Here is a 17,723-nt window from a genome sequence, read left to right on the forward strand (position 1 = left end):
ACTTTACTTTACGTTTACGTTTTTGATTTTGAAATTAAAATTAAGAAATGTTTAGTCTGGGCACATGACACAGCACATGACGGAAACAAAACACAACAAAATACGATTTTGTGTCTTCAGAATAGAACTTTTCTTATGGGTAGTTGTTGGAGTGGCTTTTTAGCCGAGCTACAAAACATTCGACGTCCACTTGATTATATTGGAAGGTAGGTAGAACTGTGGAAGTTGTATAAAGATGCCAACTTTTTATTTCTAAATATGTGACAAAGTTGACATGGCAATCTGAATTTGACGGTGTTTCAAAACTTCATAAATCTTGCCAAAATACGGCGACAAGATTCAATGCAATGCATTTTGGCGCTGATTTGCGTGAAATTGTTGCAATTTTGAATGTTGGGATGTTGCTATGTCATTCCACATGATTTGTCATTCGATGGTGCATGTTTATAGCCTTGATCGAACACGAAAATTCTCAAAGGAATAGCAACTTTAATGGTAGACAAATGTTACATCTGTTTGAATACCACTCAAAAGACTTCCTCTGAAGGTCTATAGGTCCTTGTGTTCTGAACAAAACTTCACTCTCTCTAGTTTGCTTGTCAAGGCTGTCAAATCAAATTAATCAATGGCTTATGAATTTGCTATGTATATGTGTGTTAAATTGAATAAAATGCTTCATGGATAGGTTTTTCCCCCCTATTTTTTTCTTGTACAGAAGTCATCAAGCGAGATCGGCAAGATATAATGTTCGAGATAGAGGTGATGGAATTGAGGTAAGGAAATAAGTTTTGTTCAATAATTAGATATTGCCAGATTATCCTATAAGATATGCTATATCAGGTTATTAGTATGATAATTTTTAACACAAGTAAATCTGAAATTAAAAGTACCCCAAATTATTTTTGGTGGATAACAAATGAATAAAAGCAAAATTAATTGCAATTCCAAAAAACACTAATTTACCGCGACCGAAGGAAACATGTTTTGTGGACTGAGATTTTCTGAAGTCTTGGTACATTTTTTATTATTACCACTTCACTTGTAAAAGAAAAACCCAACAACAAGGAAACAATGACATATCCATTCATAAAAGACATAATTTCAAATGGGGAGACAGTCTAAAGGTTGCATGTCCAGGTACGCTGCACACATGATTAAAGTTGTACAAAATGGGAAATAACACGTTATCTCCCTCTGGTCACGTGGGCGGCATCAAAATTTTGTCAACTAAAATTAAAAAACTAAAATTTTCAAAGTGTTTCCCCAAGGGACATTTGTGTGTATGATAGTTTATCAAAGTTTACTTCCTCCATTGGTTACAGCCTTTATGCTATTGTGTTTAATGCCCTGGGGGATAGGTAATCAATTGTATGGTAGGATATTCATTGGTGTGATCTGTGGTAACAATATGTTTTATTTTTCATTTTTAGTTTGACAGTTTGCTGAGTGAGGTAAGAAATACATATCAATTTTTTTTCAATATCAATAATTATAAAATGTTCATCAGTAATTATAAAATGTTCATCAGATTGGTTTCAATGCTTGTTTGTTTTGAAATGGTAGACACAAAATACCTGGTCGTAGTCAAGTATTTTTCTGCCTAAAGATATTTCGTTTGATTTTCATCCCAACCAAGATTACTTATAATCTTACAATTGTCCATGGAACGTGTGTGTCAACCTAAAAATAAGGCCATATAGATATAGAGCACTCGAAAATATATATTATTCAGACTAATACTGTGTGTAAATTATTTTGCAGGATGAATATGAAATTCAGACAAAACCAAGGCAGTGAGTTTCCTTTTGTAAAGTAAACTGAAGTAACTGATGGTATTACTGCTGCATGGAACAACGCAGACTTTCTCATACCGCAGGATATACAGCTAATTAATTTACAAAATGAATAAATATGATGAGTGAATCTATATATTTTCTTATTTGAAAAATTCATATTAATATATTTCATTTTGAGGATGGAAGGTTTAAATGCTTAGTGTTTCAGCTTAAAGTGTCAGCCAGGTTGCATGGCAATGATTAGCCGGTAATTCAATATTCAGCTATAGTTCCATACTGAGAGATATATAATATTGCCTAATTTATTTCCAGGAAAGTGATAACAGACGAGGAAGCGACGTTCATCAACCAGAAGAGATATGGTGATCTTGCACAGAAACAAAAGACAGTCAATGAACAAATTGATCGGAAGGTAGAGTTGTAAAGCTCTCTTTGAGCATAGTTTTTTGACAGGCTAAAGCTTTGCTGTTTGTCAGGATAAACTTTTTGCAATGCATGCATTCACCCATGTATATTAAAGCCTTTGGTGGCGGATCTGGGCGGGGTAGTCAGAATAGATACACAGCTGAATTTTAAATTCAAAATACATGTACCTTAATAACAACGCTGTTGGTTATAGATTTGAAAAGAATATTTTTAAATAAAATCTACCAATACGATTGCGATTTTAAGCTGTAGTAATCCATTACCCCTAAACTACCCCTAGTTCCGCTGTAAAGTCCCATCCAGACGGGCAAGTTTTCCTTGCCATGTTTTATTTTCACGCGAAAAAATTGACAAATTTTCCTTGACAAGGGGCCTTGTTCAAAAGCTATCTATAGTCATGCCAGCTTTTCAAGTAGAAAACTGCGCAACAATATCTTCGACCAAATTGAGCGTTTTTTTGGAAGTTTTATCATTTTTGTTTTATCAAGTTTTTATCATGTTTTGAGATTCGGTCATATACTCATTTTATATTATATAATATACTATATATTATCGTAAAACTTGTCATGAAAAACTTGTCCAGGAAAAAAGGGAAACTTGTTCTCCATACACACGAGCAAATGAACTGGTCAAGGAATAGCACTAATTCACTCATTTGCATATATCAAAAGATCAGAAAATCGCAGATGTGAAAGCGGAGCTTGTACGCCAATGCACGCGACTCCGGTTGTATCACTTTAAGATTATACTAATTTTACTAAAGCCTTATATAGAGGTGAATCTCACCCTGATATTTGCGTCGGACAATTATTGGCGTGATTATTGAGTCGTAATCGCAATTACAAGTCCGTTCAATGACCCTCTTTAAAAACAGTGTATTCTGAATCTTTTTCATAGTTGCAAAAACACGAAGAAGATTTAAGACAACAAGAGGAGGTGAGTTATTTAAATTATAATTGCATATAAAACAATATTTACGGGAATGAGCCAGTTGTTCAGAAGCATGCAAGTTATACTTCCAGAACTTCCACAACTTATCACAATATGACAGTCTTCATAGGTGGGATAGCAATAACAAAAGAGAGAAACAAATAACTTTTGAAAAGACTGTATAAAATATTCTATTAACGCACACCCTCCCTCCCTTGCAAGTGGTTGTCATTTTGAAAGAAATTTCTTTCCATTGTGGAAGCCCTTCTTCCCATGGTGGAAATCTTCTTTAAAATTCTAGCCAGTTTCGTTTGAGAAGTTTAGTTTTGAAAGGAATGGCCATTCCTGCATGAGGCCCTAACATATATATCACACAAACTGTCTTCTGGACTGCGCAGCAAAATTGCATTTCGATTTTTGATTTTTATCTCTTAGCATGTCGATTGCTTAGTATTCGAAGCATCGTTTAACGAAAGGCGATTTTGACAAATTCGTAATATTTTTGTTTACAACTCTGCAGAGACACTGTTCCTTCATGCTCTTCTCGAGTATGTCTATACTTCACACTATTTCGTGTCTATAGCATCACTCTACTAAAAGAGACTCGATCTCGTGATATAATTATTATCCCGCCAAATTGTCGCCCTTGTTAGATTTGTTGAATCTTGTCTCATCATTTTAAAGTATGAAATAAGCCGTTTCCTGGAAAGGTGGTAATACTACTAGGAATAAGGTAGTAATTACCCTATCTTTAATCCTTGCATGTCGTGTTTTTTTTCTAGGAATTCTATGCAGCCAAACGCGAAGCCGCCCGAGTGGCACGACAAGAAAAGGCTAAAAATGAAAAAGGAGACCGTGATAATAAAACAGAAGAAAATTCAAAGAGGATCCTTGACGACTCAGCGTTTGCATCGTGGTTGTCTGATGAGGATGATGAAATTGACGAGTAAGTTTTCATCGAGGCTAAATCTTTCAGAACTTTACTAATGTATTATCTATTATACTATATAGATGGTCTGTGTAAAGGCCCGTTTACACTTGGAATTTTTGCTATGATTTTATGTGCGATTTTCTTCTTTTGATAGATGTGAACGAGTGAATCATTTACGGATGTTCAAATAAGAGTTCTTCTACATGAGAGCATTCGTAACTAATTACTTGTTCACATCTATCAAAAGAAGAAAATCGAAAATAAAATCGTAGAAAAAGCCGCAAGTGAAAACGGGCCTTAAGAAAGCTATATTTTGCATTAAGAGTTCGTTGTCGTAAGTCGTAAAAACTCAAACGTTGATGCATTTAGTTCTCGTGTCTTCAAAAGTGTTATATTTCGTCTCCTTAAGACTTCAAATATAATTCAAAAACATAAAATTCAAAAATTTCCGCGGCATATAATTTTGAAGAGATGTCATTCGCCAATGCACAAGCTAAAAAAATTACCGGTATTCATGCAGCCGTAATTTTCATGAACGCGAGGTCCTTACATTATACGACGAACGCGATGTGGACACTTCTTGACTTCAATTCATCAATTCAGTCCATCTAGTATTAAGAGGACAGTGATCTAGATGTTTGCATCAAAATGAACGTATACGTAAATTAAAAAGCTATTTAAAGCGGGCACAGAGCTGCATGGGTTGAGAAAAAGGGAGGACAAGAACATGGCGGAAATTCGGTTTAGTTTAGTTCGGCTAATCATGGAATGTATTGAAATTGATTTATGCGGGTTTTTCTTAATGCACACATAACGCTTACTCCGAATAAAGACAGCATTTTTATTCAACGTTTCAATTTGTCACCACGATATATAGTGAACATCAACAATTTGTAGTTATGCTACACGATTTAATTGTTCTTCTTTGGTTTAGCCATGATCTTGACACGCAAGAATTTGAAGAGTTTTTACAAAAAGTGAGACAAACTACATACCCCGGAGGCCCTGCTGGTGAGTCACTTCGTATTACCTTGCAGGATTTCTATCTCGTTGGTAGGATTTATACATGCAGTAATGCATGACAGATAACTTGAACTAACCTATATACCTACTGTATAAAAGGTGTAGCAAATGGATTACATGAGCGTTCATGTACAAGAATACACGGTTGTTTAATTCACTGAGGTGATGGGACGAATGCTTCAAGATGCAAAAAATCTTCGCATTCGATTTTTCGAATCGATCATAAATTCCCATTCAAATATTGTCAAGTCACTCAGGTGTAATTCAAATACAAAGATCTGATTTTAGGCCGTTTATTTTTGTAGATACAGAAGGTGGCGAAAGTAGTAAACCTTCGTCTAATGCAGTGTTCGAAGAATCACTTCAAGATGACGTCCAAGCGACTAAACTTGCTGAACGATCATTGGACGCTTTAGATAGATGGTCGCCAACGTTTGATGACGACTAGATGAGAAAGGTCGTAAAAATTCGTCATGTTATTTGTCTGAAGTCCGGGTAGAAGAATTAGAATTGATAACTATATAGACCAGAATTTATTTCATGTTCAAATACAACAGCCTCGGTTTTGTCTTCAGTTTTCATGCAGCGTGAAGGCGAGAATAAGACTTAGCTACAACCTCGCACAAAACTTAAAAAGACCTCACACATCAAAACCCGATTAAATGGCTTTAAAAGATACGATGGACCTAATTTGTGGAATACCTTGGACATTAAACGTTTCCATTCGCCGATATGCTATATGTAACCATAGTGCCGCCCAATTTTTTTTCAAAATTTTCTAAGAACGTATAATCTTTGTAAGATTGAATTAACCACTTGCACTCTTGCAGTTTCAACAATAATTTTTTACCATGCAATGATTAATTTGCTCGATAGATTTTGTTAGATCTTATACCCACGAACTTGTTGTATCGTTGAACTTTTGTCGACCGTGCATGTTTATACAAAAAATGAGTATTCATAGATCCATAGAAAACGAGGCTTTAGTACGAATCAAAAGTGATAACGCAAATAATTAAAAGGTTTATTGCAATAAAAAAGCCCGTCTTCACCTATCTACGGACGCTTTCCTTTATGCGGTAAAAACGGCCAGACCGATCCTGTTGTATTTCTGTACAGACATATTACTGATATTTTAGAATGTTTCAAGAACTCTGCATTCAAGTATATCGTTATTTACATCTACATTTACGTCGAATTTTTCATGTGCCGAATCGAATACAAATAAACGAAAACAAAGACTTTTCCTCATCAACAGTATGATTAGGTTCAGCACATTGAAAGTTCGACGGGTGAAATGGAGCCGAGAGTATTTATACAGTGGCCCATTACCATGAAGGCTAACTTCCTCTAGTGGGAATGAGAGTGGGAAACGAAAGTATTATTTCATAGTTCGGTCTCATGCAGTCTCATGATGACAATATTGACAAGGTTAATTAACAATGAAATGAAATTGTAAAGTGATTTATTTTAAATAACCGACATCATCAGAGAAATTGAAGATGTTGTATATTTATTTCAAGGTTATAAATAAATGAGAAAACAATACTGAATGAGGTTATACATCATTATTTAAGGCTGGAAGGTGAGAGGGGAAACGGTACGGCTACTGTGCTACAGAAATGTCAAAATTATGAACCATGTTGACCAACCGAACTATATCAAAAGGGCACCTGACAAGGCTAATATGTAATAGTTATATAAAAACATAAGGCTTCACAATTTATCTCAATTTTATTTGGCTATTACATTAAGTCGTTACACTTTGTTAAATGCGGCGACATCGACACTTTGGATCTAAAATGAAAACAAATCGAAATCAGCAGCGGGCGGAATCCTAGCCTATCCTGCAATCTGATTGGCTGTAGCAGAGGGCGGAATTTGACTTTTTATTTTTGATATATATGGGCCAAATGATCATCACGATAAATTAAATAAATGAGGTTTTGATTGTTTATGTTTTGACGCCGCTGCTGACGTCCGTTGCTGTAAGCCGCTTTTTGTACAAAAATGAATACGCTATTTACCGTTTTAGTCGTCAAATACGTCCTTGGCCTCTGGCCTAGCGTCGTTTTTTGACACTTTTTTATCCGGACTGACCAAAACGGTGATATGTAATCAAGAACGGCGGACAGGTTGAAAATGGAAAACAAGTTTATCTATTTATTGAATAACTGCATCATGAGCTGAAATATTTCAATGTAAATTGTTTAATTTTCATTGGAAATACAAGAAAGCAAAAGATGTCTGCAAAGTAAGAAATGCAGCAAACAAACTACGGCAACGATTTGAAAAACAATTATCCGGTGGGGCGGGCAGCTTTATATTTAGTCTTCGTAAAACTGGCCTCTGGCCCTGATCTTTATATTTTTATCGCGTGAAACCTGACAATCACGTATACATCAGAAAGAGCATCGTATCCGATCTATAGCTAGATAAGCATTACACACGGTTTTCAACTTACGTGTTCCTCAAATTTCGTGATGGCTTCTTCCAAGTCATCTGTACCAACTTTATCATCCTCAACGACACAAGTGATTGCAAGTTTCCTAATTCCATAACCAACCGGAACAAGTTTGGCTGCATGGGAAGAAAATGATTATTGTAAATATCTAAAAGTCTACACAGAGAATTGTTTCACGATTAAAAACTATTTACTTTCAATTGAAGATAAAGGCTTCTCTGTAGAGAACCTATAGGTTCCGCAAAGTTTTCTGGTATCCTCAAAAGTTCTCTAGGTTGAATCCCTAAAATGCCCTCTATGTCTACTAAAAGTCTCTCCAGGTTCCTTGGGTTCCTTATGCATAGGGCAGCACTAATTAACAAAGAACATGCAGAAAAGATGGCTGCATTTAGCAGGAGGATAGCAGGAGGAAAATGTATAACCTCGATCTTATGTTTGTCACACCAAAAACTCAATTGCTTTTTAAGCGATTTCTACGCGTTGTGGCAAAGCGTAGCTACATATTTTCACAATGGTAAACTCAAATATTACTCAATTTTACACAAATTCAATATGCATGATGGCATGAGTCAGTTCCCAAAATCGAAAGACTATAGATTAAATAGAAAATATAGATTGAATAGAAAATCGCAGGTTTGTTTTGAAGAGTGAATATTCAACTGTTTAGAAATATCAGCAATAATCATATGGGTACAAATAATATATAGGCTAATGCTATCGTAGAAAATAAAAATAAAAGCTGGGCTTCCATAAGGACGTTATCGCTTGAGACTAACTTTATCTTAACACCATTCAATGACTAAATGTTTGCGACAATATGGAAATCAGGCTTGAAGAGCGAGCTTACATTTTCCCCAGACAAGACCATCTAAAGTAACAGAACGAACACATTCTTCCAACTTTGCCATATCTAAAATAGGTAAAAAAGATGAATTAGTTGGATTTCAATGGTTGGATGGTATACTAACTTGGATAATGTATCTTACTATATTTCCGTTATCACACTGTACACGCGCATAAAAATTGATCGGCTTGTTCCCGCGGTAGATGAGAATTAGACTGTAATGTTTTGCTGCGCCCTATACGAACATGATTGTTATCAAGTTGCAGAAAGCATAAGCTTGTTAAGCTTTAACAAGTTGTAATTCCTGTTTTATGCAGTGCAGTGGTTTAACTTAACAGTAAACATGACGGGCAAGTGAATATTTCCTCTTGCTCGGATTTGGCAAGTTTCCTTCCTGACATTATTTTGAATGGATTTTAAAAGTATATCAAAAGTTTAAGGTATTTTATAAAAAAACTTTGCAATGCATTTTGTTATTGAAAAATTTTGTCCTGATATATAGATTTACTAGTCTTTAAAGTTATCTAACATGACGTTATATTTTTTTATTAACAAAATGTATTGGAAAGTTTATTCAAAATCGGCAACATGGTATATAGGCACTTTAACGTTATTATAAATGCTTGCATGTCCTCAATTTATTTACTAGGTTTACATCTACCCAATTATTCCTACATTGAGGCAAGCACTCAATCATATCATGTATTCTGTGTTATTAAGAATATTCCTTTCATATTTTTTTAAAGACGATATATAACAAAATTGAATGAATTTAAACATTTTTTTCCCCAGTCCAGTATTTGAAATATTCTTCGACTTTGTGTAAAAAATTACTTTTCTTCAGCTTGCCCTAATTGCAAGTGGTCAAGAAAGTTAAGTTACACCACTGTCGTGGGCAACATATGTATCTTCTAATTATATTACTGATTGTTATCATACATTTAGAAACATGCAGGGCCGTAAATTAACGTTTGGTTCACTTTCATGAGATTAATGACAACCTACCTGTCTCATCGCTCCACTAAAATAAAAGAAGAAAGTACACATGTGAATTCTATTGGCAATAAACGTAAACCTCAATCAAATGAGGTCGTGAGTTGTAGCTAACTGTTATAGTGTTTGCCATACACATTGCACAATTAGAGTTTTCATTCGGTATCCCGTCAAATCAACTCTTATCAACGTTCTCTATATATACTACTCTAAATATTGTTGCCCCATATTACTCCATGTAGCGTTGAACCTTATGCATGAATATTGCAGTTCAAACGATCTTGAACATTGAAAATATATCAAACAAGGAAACAAGGACCGGAGAAAATACAAATCAGGGGTCAATTGTATAGCTAAGACTAGCTAACTTTTGAGGACTGCTTGGCTGAACTTTTAAGTTAACTTTTAAGTAAAGAATTGGCCAATCACAGTCGTGCATTTCTGAGTTAACTAGGATTTAACTACGCAAAATAGAGTTAAAGAGTTTTATGCATGTACAACGAGCCCCTGTCAAAAAAGCCATGTAAGAAAGAACGTAACGTTTCCAAGCATTCCGTCTGCATTGGAACTTCATATTGATTTTGGGAAACTCGACAATAGTGACTTGCTCAAGTGCTGTGTATTCTTCAATTTTATACGAGTAGCTATATACTAACCGGTTTAACATCCAAAATAATATTTGACTTCGCAATCACAGGAGCTTCTGGAATTTGACAAAATATTAATAATCAATAATGATATATATACGTAACTATACTATGCAAAATATGAATTAGTACGGAAAATATAGCCATGTGATGTTGGTAATTTTTGTATACTTTTGTATTACAGGCGGAAGTGTGTAACTAACTCAGTTTCATGCACTCTTCCGACCATGATATAAAAGTATATCAAATTTGCCAACCTTGCCTGGCTATATATCTCGGTACTTTACAACAATTTGCAGCTAGCCAAACTTGGCAATGTTACTATAGTATAGTATGCTTTGTTCAGAAATTCTCTTTAACCGCCTGGTAACTCACTTTTTGCCTTCTTTTCTGTATACTGTTGGATTCGAATTTGTTTAATTCTCTCTTTTTCCTCCTCCTAAATTGTTTTACACAAATGAAATGTGATTAGCGAATATGACACATACTATGAAATAATAAAGAAGTTATTTTAGGCAAGAATTAACTTGTTTCATGCGATTCCGAGTATCGTTACTATTCCTACAAAATTAGACGAACTTGCTACGAAATATGAGATTCACATTTTAAAATCTGACACTGCAGAGAACAGTGAACCCGAGCTATATGCCATTCTTGGGTATCTGGACTGCTGCTCAAATAACAGAGCTATCGAGCCAACTGCATGTTTAATTGCACCATATATTTTCATAAAAACTTAACACTTGTCATAGAGAAGGTGAAGTCTTTTAGTTTTATAACACTAAAAACAATCCACAGAGGTCAGAAATATACCCGTACAACTAATATTAATCTGAATGGTACGTTCAAGATATTATCTCGAATCGGATATAGCTTGTTTCCTATCCCAAATGAAACGATATCCTGATTGGTAGAGCGGTTGTCTTGATACAACAAGATACGAGTTAACATGCAGCTAATAACTATAACTATTATTTTCACATTTCACACCGCTCACGGTGTTCTGTAAATGCATGAACTAGATAAAATTAAACTACTTCTCATACATACATCCGATGAGCCAAATAAATCATCATCGCTGTCATCCTCGTCATCAACATCCTTACTCTCAGTCTTCACAGGCTAATAAGACAAAAAATTCTTGTTACAAGAATAGAGCGCAACTACGCGCGCTGAAAACAATCAGGTCGCGCAATAGTGATATGAACAATACTGAAGAATGTTATGCTGCCCGTATTGTACAAATTGTTCAATATTGTTGAAAGTGCGACCAATATGGGCGCAACGTACGTTGTTTAACCATGAACGAGTTTTTGCATGGTCGTGTATGTAGGAGTTACGTAGCAGTGTCGTGAGGTCATATACACGTGCAGCGCCGGGCAACCAGGAGAAAAACTTTATAGAGGCTAAACCTTTTAGAGGCCAGTTTACACTTGCGATTTTTGCTGCGATTTTCTTCTTTTGATAGATGCGAAAGAGTAATAGGTTACGAATGCTCTGACCTGTACTAACTCAGTAGCTCTTATTTGAACGTCCGAAACTAATTCACTCATTTGCATGTATCAAAAGATCAGAAAATCCCAGATGTGAAAGCGGAGCTTGTACGCCAATGCACGCGACTCCGGTTGTACCAATTTAAGATTATACTAATTTTACTAAAAACAGCATGTTTGTCGGGAATGCACTTGCAAACAAAAACATTATTTACCTCAGTTTTTGCATTGCTTGTAGGTGCTTCACCGCCTACGAAGAATTGCAGAAATTTAATTAAAAAATAAACATAAATCATTCTAGTTTGCCAAAGACTATGAAATAAAGTCGAAATACACACATTTATTTAGTTATGGCATAACAGTTACAATACAGAAAAATACCTTTTGTAATTTCTATATTTGCTACTCTTTCTTCCAATTTAGTGAGACTTGCTTGAATGTTTCTTATTGCTAAAACAAGGTGAGGCAAAAAGTTATTTAAACATAGTTACTGGTAAATGAATTACATTTTTAGAAACAAAAACACATAAAATATCTATGGTCTTTTATAAACCATTATACTTTCTCCACTGATCACATGCACTCATATGCTATGAAATATGGAGGAATGGAAAGCAATTGCACAACCCAGAAAAAGGTGTCCTGAAGAGTTTTTACCTTCTTTTAATTGTTGATTTTCTTTTTCAAGATTACCCAATCGTTGTCCTACACCTGAGACACATGATTCATCAGACCCTTTTTCCTATTAAATATTAGAAAACATGTAACATTAGGAATGTGCCCAGTATTGCAATCACATCTTTAGGGCTGCACTGGATACAGTTTCTGGCTGAATAATTTTCGGATATCCAGCAACAGTGGTTCAAAAGCACATAAACTAAAACACCAGATTAAAACTCAACCAAGGGTTAGCGCTAACCTAGCTTTGAACAACTGGACTCCGATTGATTGTCAAAAATCACTACCTGGATAAGATTGTCAAAAATTGCTATCCAGCGCACCTCTTAAACTGCTCTGTGACACATTTCAGTTTTACATCTCTACCAACCATGTCCTATCTGTGTCTATCTTCCTCCTGTCTAGAATTATCTGGCTACTTTTTGTCTAGAATGCTCCATAAATGGAGTTGGGCTTCAAACAGTCCATATTTTTAGTGATACAAGACACTCATTCTCAGCACATGGTTTGCTTATATTAGCAAGTTTTTTTAAATATTGTGTCACTGGAACAATATACTGTACCTGCATGTGCAAGTAAGGTGGCAGATTCATTTAAAAAAATACAAGTTTATACGCAGTAAGGCAATAGGTGACTTAACCCACCTGTTCCAAGGTCTGTTTAATAGTTTCTCTTGCTTTTGCTATTTGGTCAACAATGCTTGAACGAGGTGGACTTTGTACTGTCTGAAATGGGAATATACAAATTATAAACTATGGCTTAAAATTCTGTTAAGTGTTGTCCCATTTTGTAATCATTATGTACAGTTAATTTCAGAAATTATCATAAATGAATATCCCTTCATATTACAGTAAACTTCAGAAATGTGATTACGTTAAAAAAACCTGTCACATGCAATCACACTACAACATAACCGGATGTCAGAGAAAGGGTACCTAAAGTTAAAGGAGATTCTGATGTGTTATGCATTTAAACATTCTCTGTAAATTAATATGAATGTTCAAAGCACAACCAGTCTTCCTTAAAAAATTAAAATTATCATGAATATGTTTCAACACTGTATATACCACATTTAATTTTTCATCATTTTTGTGGCTGGTTTGGCTAGCAATTTCATGAGAAATAATGAGCCCTCATCAGCTAGAGAAAATCATAGATTGTCAGAGATTTGTCATGGATTGTCTATGAGAAAATACATTTGTACCACTTGTACCAAATTCCATCTGCAAGCATTTACAAGAGTTTTGACCCAAAAATACCCAAAGTAAAGCTAGTGTTATATTGAAATCTGTATATAGGCAATCTTTCTAAACAAACATATCTGTACAGTATATCACTGTAACAATAGACTTAATTAATTGGGGCTATTCCATTATTCTATTAGTATATTATTACATTCGGTTGTTTTCAAGAACACTTCAAAATGATAGCTAGGGGTTAATCAATTTTTCTGAAATTCAACAAAGTTATAATATTAACGGACAAAAAGCTCCGCATATAACAAATTCACGTGGTATTTTCTAAAAATTGATTATTTAATTTCTAAAAAGTTGTACAAATTCAGAACTTTGGTCTTTAAATGATTAGTTCTCGCATGCAATTTAAAAGGATTTCTGCTCTTTTGCAGACTGTTAAATTTAAAATAGTCTTCTATCAGCATCAAACCAGCATTAAATGATAGCTAAAAGTTGAAACATATGATTTTTTATATTTTAATATTTATATTAAAACTCACGTCTCCTTTCGAAACAAGCGACCTTTGATAGTGACTCTCTGCTTCTTCAAACTTTCTTTGGTCAAACCAGATTGTTTCGCTTCTTAATTCAATCATTATTTTGTAGTTTCTAATGAATGAAGGGGAAGAACTATTCTACAACGAAGTAAATTCAAGACAAGAAAGAAACGAACACTGTGTCCTGTGAAGTGTTCGGGAGAAAAGGAATGATCGTGTTATAATTTTTCCACTTTGAAAGCGCAATTTTCACTCGCGTTCGCTGTTTTCAGAGGTTGTTTGAGGTTGTTGGGCAACAGACAGCCGATACCATCTATAATTTTTGGTTTATTTGGTCAATATATATTCATTTTTACCAACATTTAGATACCTCTCCTTACCATTCAATGCTTTTTACTCAAACCCTACATTACCGCAAACTAAAGTATCAGTATACCTTAACTTTGAATAAGAAGGGGGGGGGTTGTGTCGACGGGTCGTCACTTGAATTGGAAGCCAATTAATTAAGTTATTATGAGTAAGACTTGTCGGAATCTAAATTAAATCGTTATGAATATAAGACTATGAATAAGACTTGTCGGAATCTAAATTAAATCGTTACATAGTTCCCAAGACCAGACCCAGACAATGGTGAAAAATAGCTTATCCAAACATGGATGGAATAACTTACAAAGTATTCATTAAAAAAATTAAGTTTCTTCTATAATTGCATGGCCCCTAAATATTTTTGTCTTGGAGGTGAACTAGATTGGTGCAATATACAACTGCTAATTAACTATTGTTGGCATTTCACTGTAACTCAACGAAATACAACTATTTTGCACCTCCGAGAGAAATCAGTGCATGTAATCAGAAAAATCAGATCGGCCCTGAAAATTTTATCTAGTTAGCTTTTTAAACTGATATCTCATGAGTTATCTTGCTCGAGAGTCAAAGAACTGTTCGTCAGTTAATTAGAAAAACGGTAAAAACGTTACATAGATATATATCTATTACAAGCTATATGAATATATATTTATGAATTATACTGAACAACAAAAAAATGAAACAATATAGAATAGCTAGTGAATAACTTTTCTTGCTCGAGTTAACAAAACGTAATCCATGTATACCATTCCTAAAAGGAGGAGACCTGAGAGTTTACAATAAGAATCTTCATTCCTCGAAGGATTCAAAGGATTCAAAACACAAAACAAAAATTTCTGTACGCCTAAAAAACCTTTACGAAGTGTCCAGCTCATGGTTTTATTTATTACCTGTACGTTATTGCAGGAGTTCTACCAAAAACAATACATATATAGAGGAAATGATAAAAAACTTATAAAATAACATAATAAACTTATATAAGTATTCCTTTTTACTTCACTTACTTACTTACTGACTTATATACTTAAGTATTTCTTTTCATTTCACAACTATCTAAAGTGCTCATGATGAATCAGGATATATAGATTAGAGATATATAACTTATATTGTCGAATTAATTGTGGGCAGTGCAGTCTATCAATCAAGCTTTCTACTGTGTTTACTATTTCTGTTTACTAGTATATATCTTGTGAGTTCAATGTCTTGATATTTTTACAACACTTGTCCTTCACCTCGGTATCCGTTGACTGCTCCTACAATACCGGTTCTTACAATTTCAACGCCCAATCTTTTATTCCTGAACTTTGTGAGTTCTTCAGCAACTGCCTTTGCAACCGCTCTTTTTAATTCTGGATCAAAAGCTGTTTTGGCAGCTTTCGGGAAAGCCTCTCGAATGAAATTCTGAGTGAAAATTTCCACCAGCTGCTCAAAGACTGCCTTTCTATAGCACCTGTTAAACTGCCTGCTCTCATCAGAATTTCTTTAACAACAGAAACCGTAGTCTGCTTGTTGCTCTCTTTCAATGCTTCATCTATGGTCTGTCGCAGAAGGTCTTTCATACATGCCGCGATAGTCTCTCCAACTTTCTTTCTCGCTTCCTTACTAGCCAGTCTAATACCATCTTTTGCGAATACTTTTCCAAAAATTTCACCGATCTTTTTTGTCGCTTCTTTTGCAAGTTTCTTTGTGAGTTGTTTTCCTTCTTCGACGGCGACATCTTTGGCAGCCCCTTTCAAACCATTTTTAGCGATGTTTTTTGCTAATCGTCGACCTCCCTCTTTTTTTATTTTCTTGGTGGCTTGCGATGCGGCAGCTTTAATCGTATCTTTCGCAGCTTGGTTTGGACCAGCCTTTAAGACGTTTTTTATTGCTTCTTTTTCTGCTGCTTTTGCTTGTCCCTTTTTACTTTCCTTCGATGCTTGGGTTGCTGCACTCGCCATTCCAAATGTGATAACATCTGCAGTGGTGAATATTCCATCAATTGCCGCTCCATAATAATCACCATAATAAAGGGACTTAGTTGTTTCAGCTACACCAATCGCTATAGGAATTGCAGGATGAAAACTTGATAAAAATACCTTCCCTGCTATCACCGCACCAGTTTGTTTGACTATAGTATAGAAATAGAAAATTATTTCAATTTCGAGCGTTCCTTGGCAATCAATGCAAATCATGCAATGTTTACTCGCTTTTCATCGTTATTAACAACAATACTTTAGCATAAAGAAAGAGCTATTTCTTTAGCTCTTTCGTAGATAAACATGCACGTAGTCGTAGATAAAATTTACTCAGTCTTTTTTACCAGACAATCATGCCCTTATTAAATTATTTAATATAGCTAATTATAGCGATGATGTAAATTCATAAGACATAACTGATAATTTCATATAATTTTCGCCATAGGCAAAAAGTATTAACTGAATTCTATACATCAACACTTGGAATCTTATATACGTTGACTAGGAACATCAACTTGTACTATTCTGACTGTACGAGTTAAGATGTATATAAATCAAGAATGATTATACGGCGTGGTTATATATAATAATGGTCCAAGATATATCTCGCTTAAATTACGTATTAAAATATCGATTAAATTACGAGAATACGCTTAAATTACTATTTACGTATTAAAATATCGATTGTCGTGCCTTCCGTTGCATGCCATGATAAAAACGTTTGAGCAGTTCTTTTTTATCGCGTTTGTGTATATGGAGTAAAAATTTCAGTAACTCGGCTATATGCCGGAGCTATTTGAGGCGACTTAATAGATAAATTGATGTTGCATGTTATCTAAGGCCAGCTGCGTAGCTGTTTCGGCATGCAATTGCATGTTATCCAAATTGAGGACTAATAACAAACTTATAAAATAACACAATAAACTTATATATAAGTATTCCTTTTTACTTTTATACATACTTTACTTATAAATGTTTCTTTTCATTTTAGAACTATCTATAAAGTGCTCGTGAATCAGGATATAAATTTGAGATAAAACTAGAGTTTACTATAGATATATTATACGTCTATTTAGTGCAGTTCATTAAATTGTCGAAAGAGATGTGAGAATGTGGGCAGCGCAGTCTATTATTTAAGCTTTCTACTGTAAAATCTGTTTACTATTTCTGTCTACTAGTATATATCTTGTGAGTTCACTGTCTTGATATTTTTACAACACTTGTCCTTTACCTTGGTATCGTTTGAGCGTTCCTACAACACCGGTTCTTGCAATTTCAACGCTAAATCTTCTTTGCTGAACTTTGTAAATTCTGTAGCAACAGCCTTTGTGACTGTTTTTTTTTTAATTCTGAATCAAAAGCTGTTTTGACTTAACATTATACCGCAAATTCAAATTGTCCAATTAAGATTAATGCCTTATTTATCATGCTATTTCGATTTT

General features: G+C 34.6%; 2 protein-coding genes across 2 annotated transcripts; one reads left to right on the top strand and one right to left on the bottom strand.

Annotated features, from left to right (window-relative positions):
• The first annotated feature begins 30 nt into the window (after positions 1-30).
• On the top strand, positions 31-6,644 carry LOC114538592 (AP-1 complex-associated regulatory protein-like). The gene is made up of 9 exons (XM_028559723.1): positions 31-206; positions 716-773; positions 1,431-1,451; positions 1,762-1,793; positions 2,109-2,208; positions 3,120-3,158; positions 3,935-4,098; positions 5,018-5,094; positions 5,412-6,644. The coding sequence occupies exons 1-9, from the start codon at positions 136-138 to the stop codon at positions 5,552-5,554; spliced, it is 705 nt and encodes a 234-aa protein (XP_028415524.1). The 5' UTR covers positions 31-135; the 3' UTR covers positions 5,555-6,644.
• Positions 6,645-6,821: 177 nt separating this feature from the next.
• LOC114538591 (elongation factor 1-delta-like) lies at positions 6,822-14,158 on the bottom strand. Its single transcript, XM_028559722.1, has 12 exons — positions 13,961-14,158; positions 12,870-12,950; positions 12,205-12,289; positions 11,929-11,997; positions 11,763-11,797; positions 11,105-11,176; positions 10,430-10,493; positions 10,064-10,110; positions 9,420-9,435; positions 8,418-8,480; positions 7,571-7,686; positions 6,822-6,903 (listed from the first exon to the last, which is right to left on the bottom strand). The coding sequence occupies exons 1-12, from the start codon at positions 14,054-14,056 to the stop codon at positions 6,865-6,867; spliced, it is 783 nt and encodes a 260-aa protein (XP_028415523.1). The 5' UTR covers positions 14,057-14,158; the 3' UTR covers positions 6,822-6,864.
• Between the last annotated feature and the right edge of the window lie 3,565 nt (positions 14,159-17,723).

Source organism: Dendronephthya gigantea, unplaced genomic scaffold (genome assembly GCF_004324835.1).
Source record: "Dendronephthya gigantea isolate DGI-Jeju-01 unplaced genomic scaffold, DenGig_1.0 000189F, whole genome shotgun sequence".
Classification (NCBI taxonomy): domain Eukaryota; kingdom Metazoa; phylum Cnidaria; class Anthozoa; order Malacalcyonacea; family Nephtheidae; genus Dendronephthya; species Dendronephthya gigantea.

Excerpts from the sequence above, each read along its gene's own strand:
- LOC114538592 (XM_028559723.1), top strand. The coding sequence starts at position 136 with ATGGGTAGTTGTTGGAGTGGCTTTTTAGCCGAGCTACAAAACATTCGA. Across the intron at positions 1,794-2,108 it reads ATTCAGACAAAACCAAGGCA|GAAAGTGATAACAGACGAGG; the intron begins GTGAGTTTCCTT and ends ATTTATTTCCAG. Across the intron at positions 4,099-5,017 it reads GAGGATGATGAAATTGACGA|CCATGATCTTGACACGCAAG; the intron begins GTAAGTTTTCAT and ends TCTTTGGTTTAG.
- LOC114538591 (XM_028559722.1), bottom strand. The coding sequence starts at position 14,056 with ATGATTGAATTAAGAAGCGAAACAATCTGGTTTGACCAAAGAAAGTTT. Across the intron at positions 10,494-11,104 it reads ATTTATTTGGCTCATCGGAT|GAGGAGGAAAAAGAGAGAAT; the intron begins GTATGTATGAGA and ends AAAACAATTTAG. Across the intron at positions 6,904-7,570 it reads TCACGAAATTTGAGGAACAC|ATCCAAAGTGTCGATGTCGC; the intron begins GTAAGTTGAAAA and ends TTTTCATTTTAG.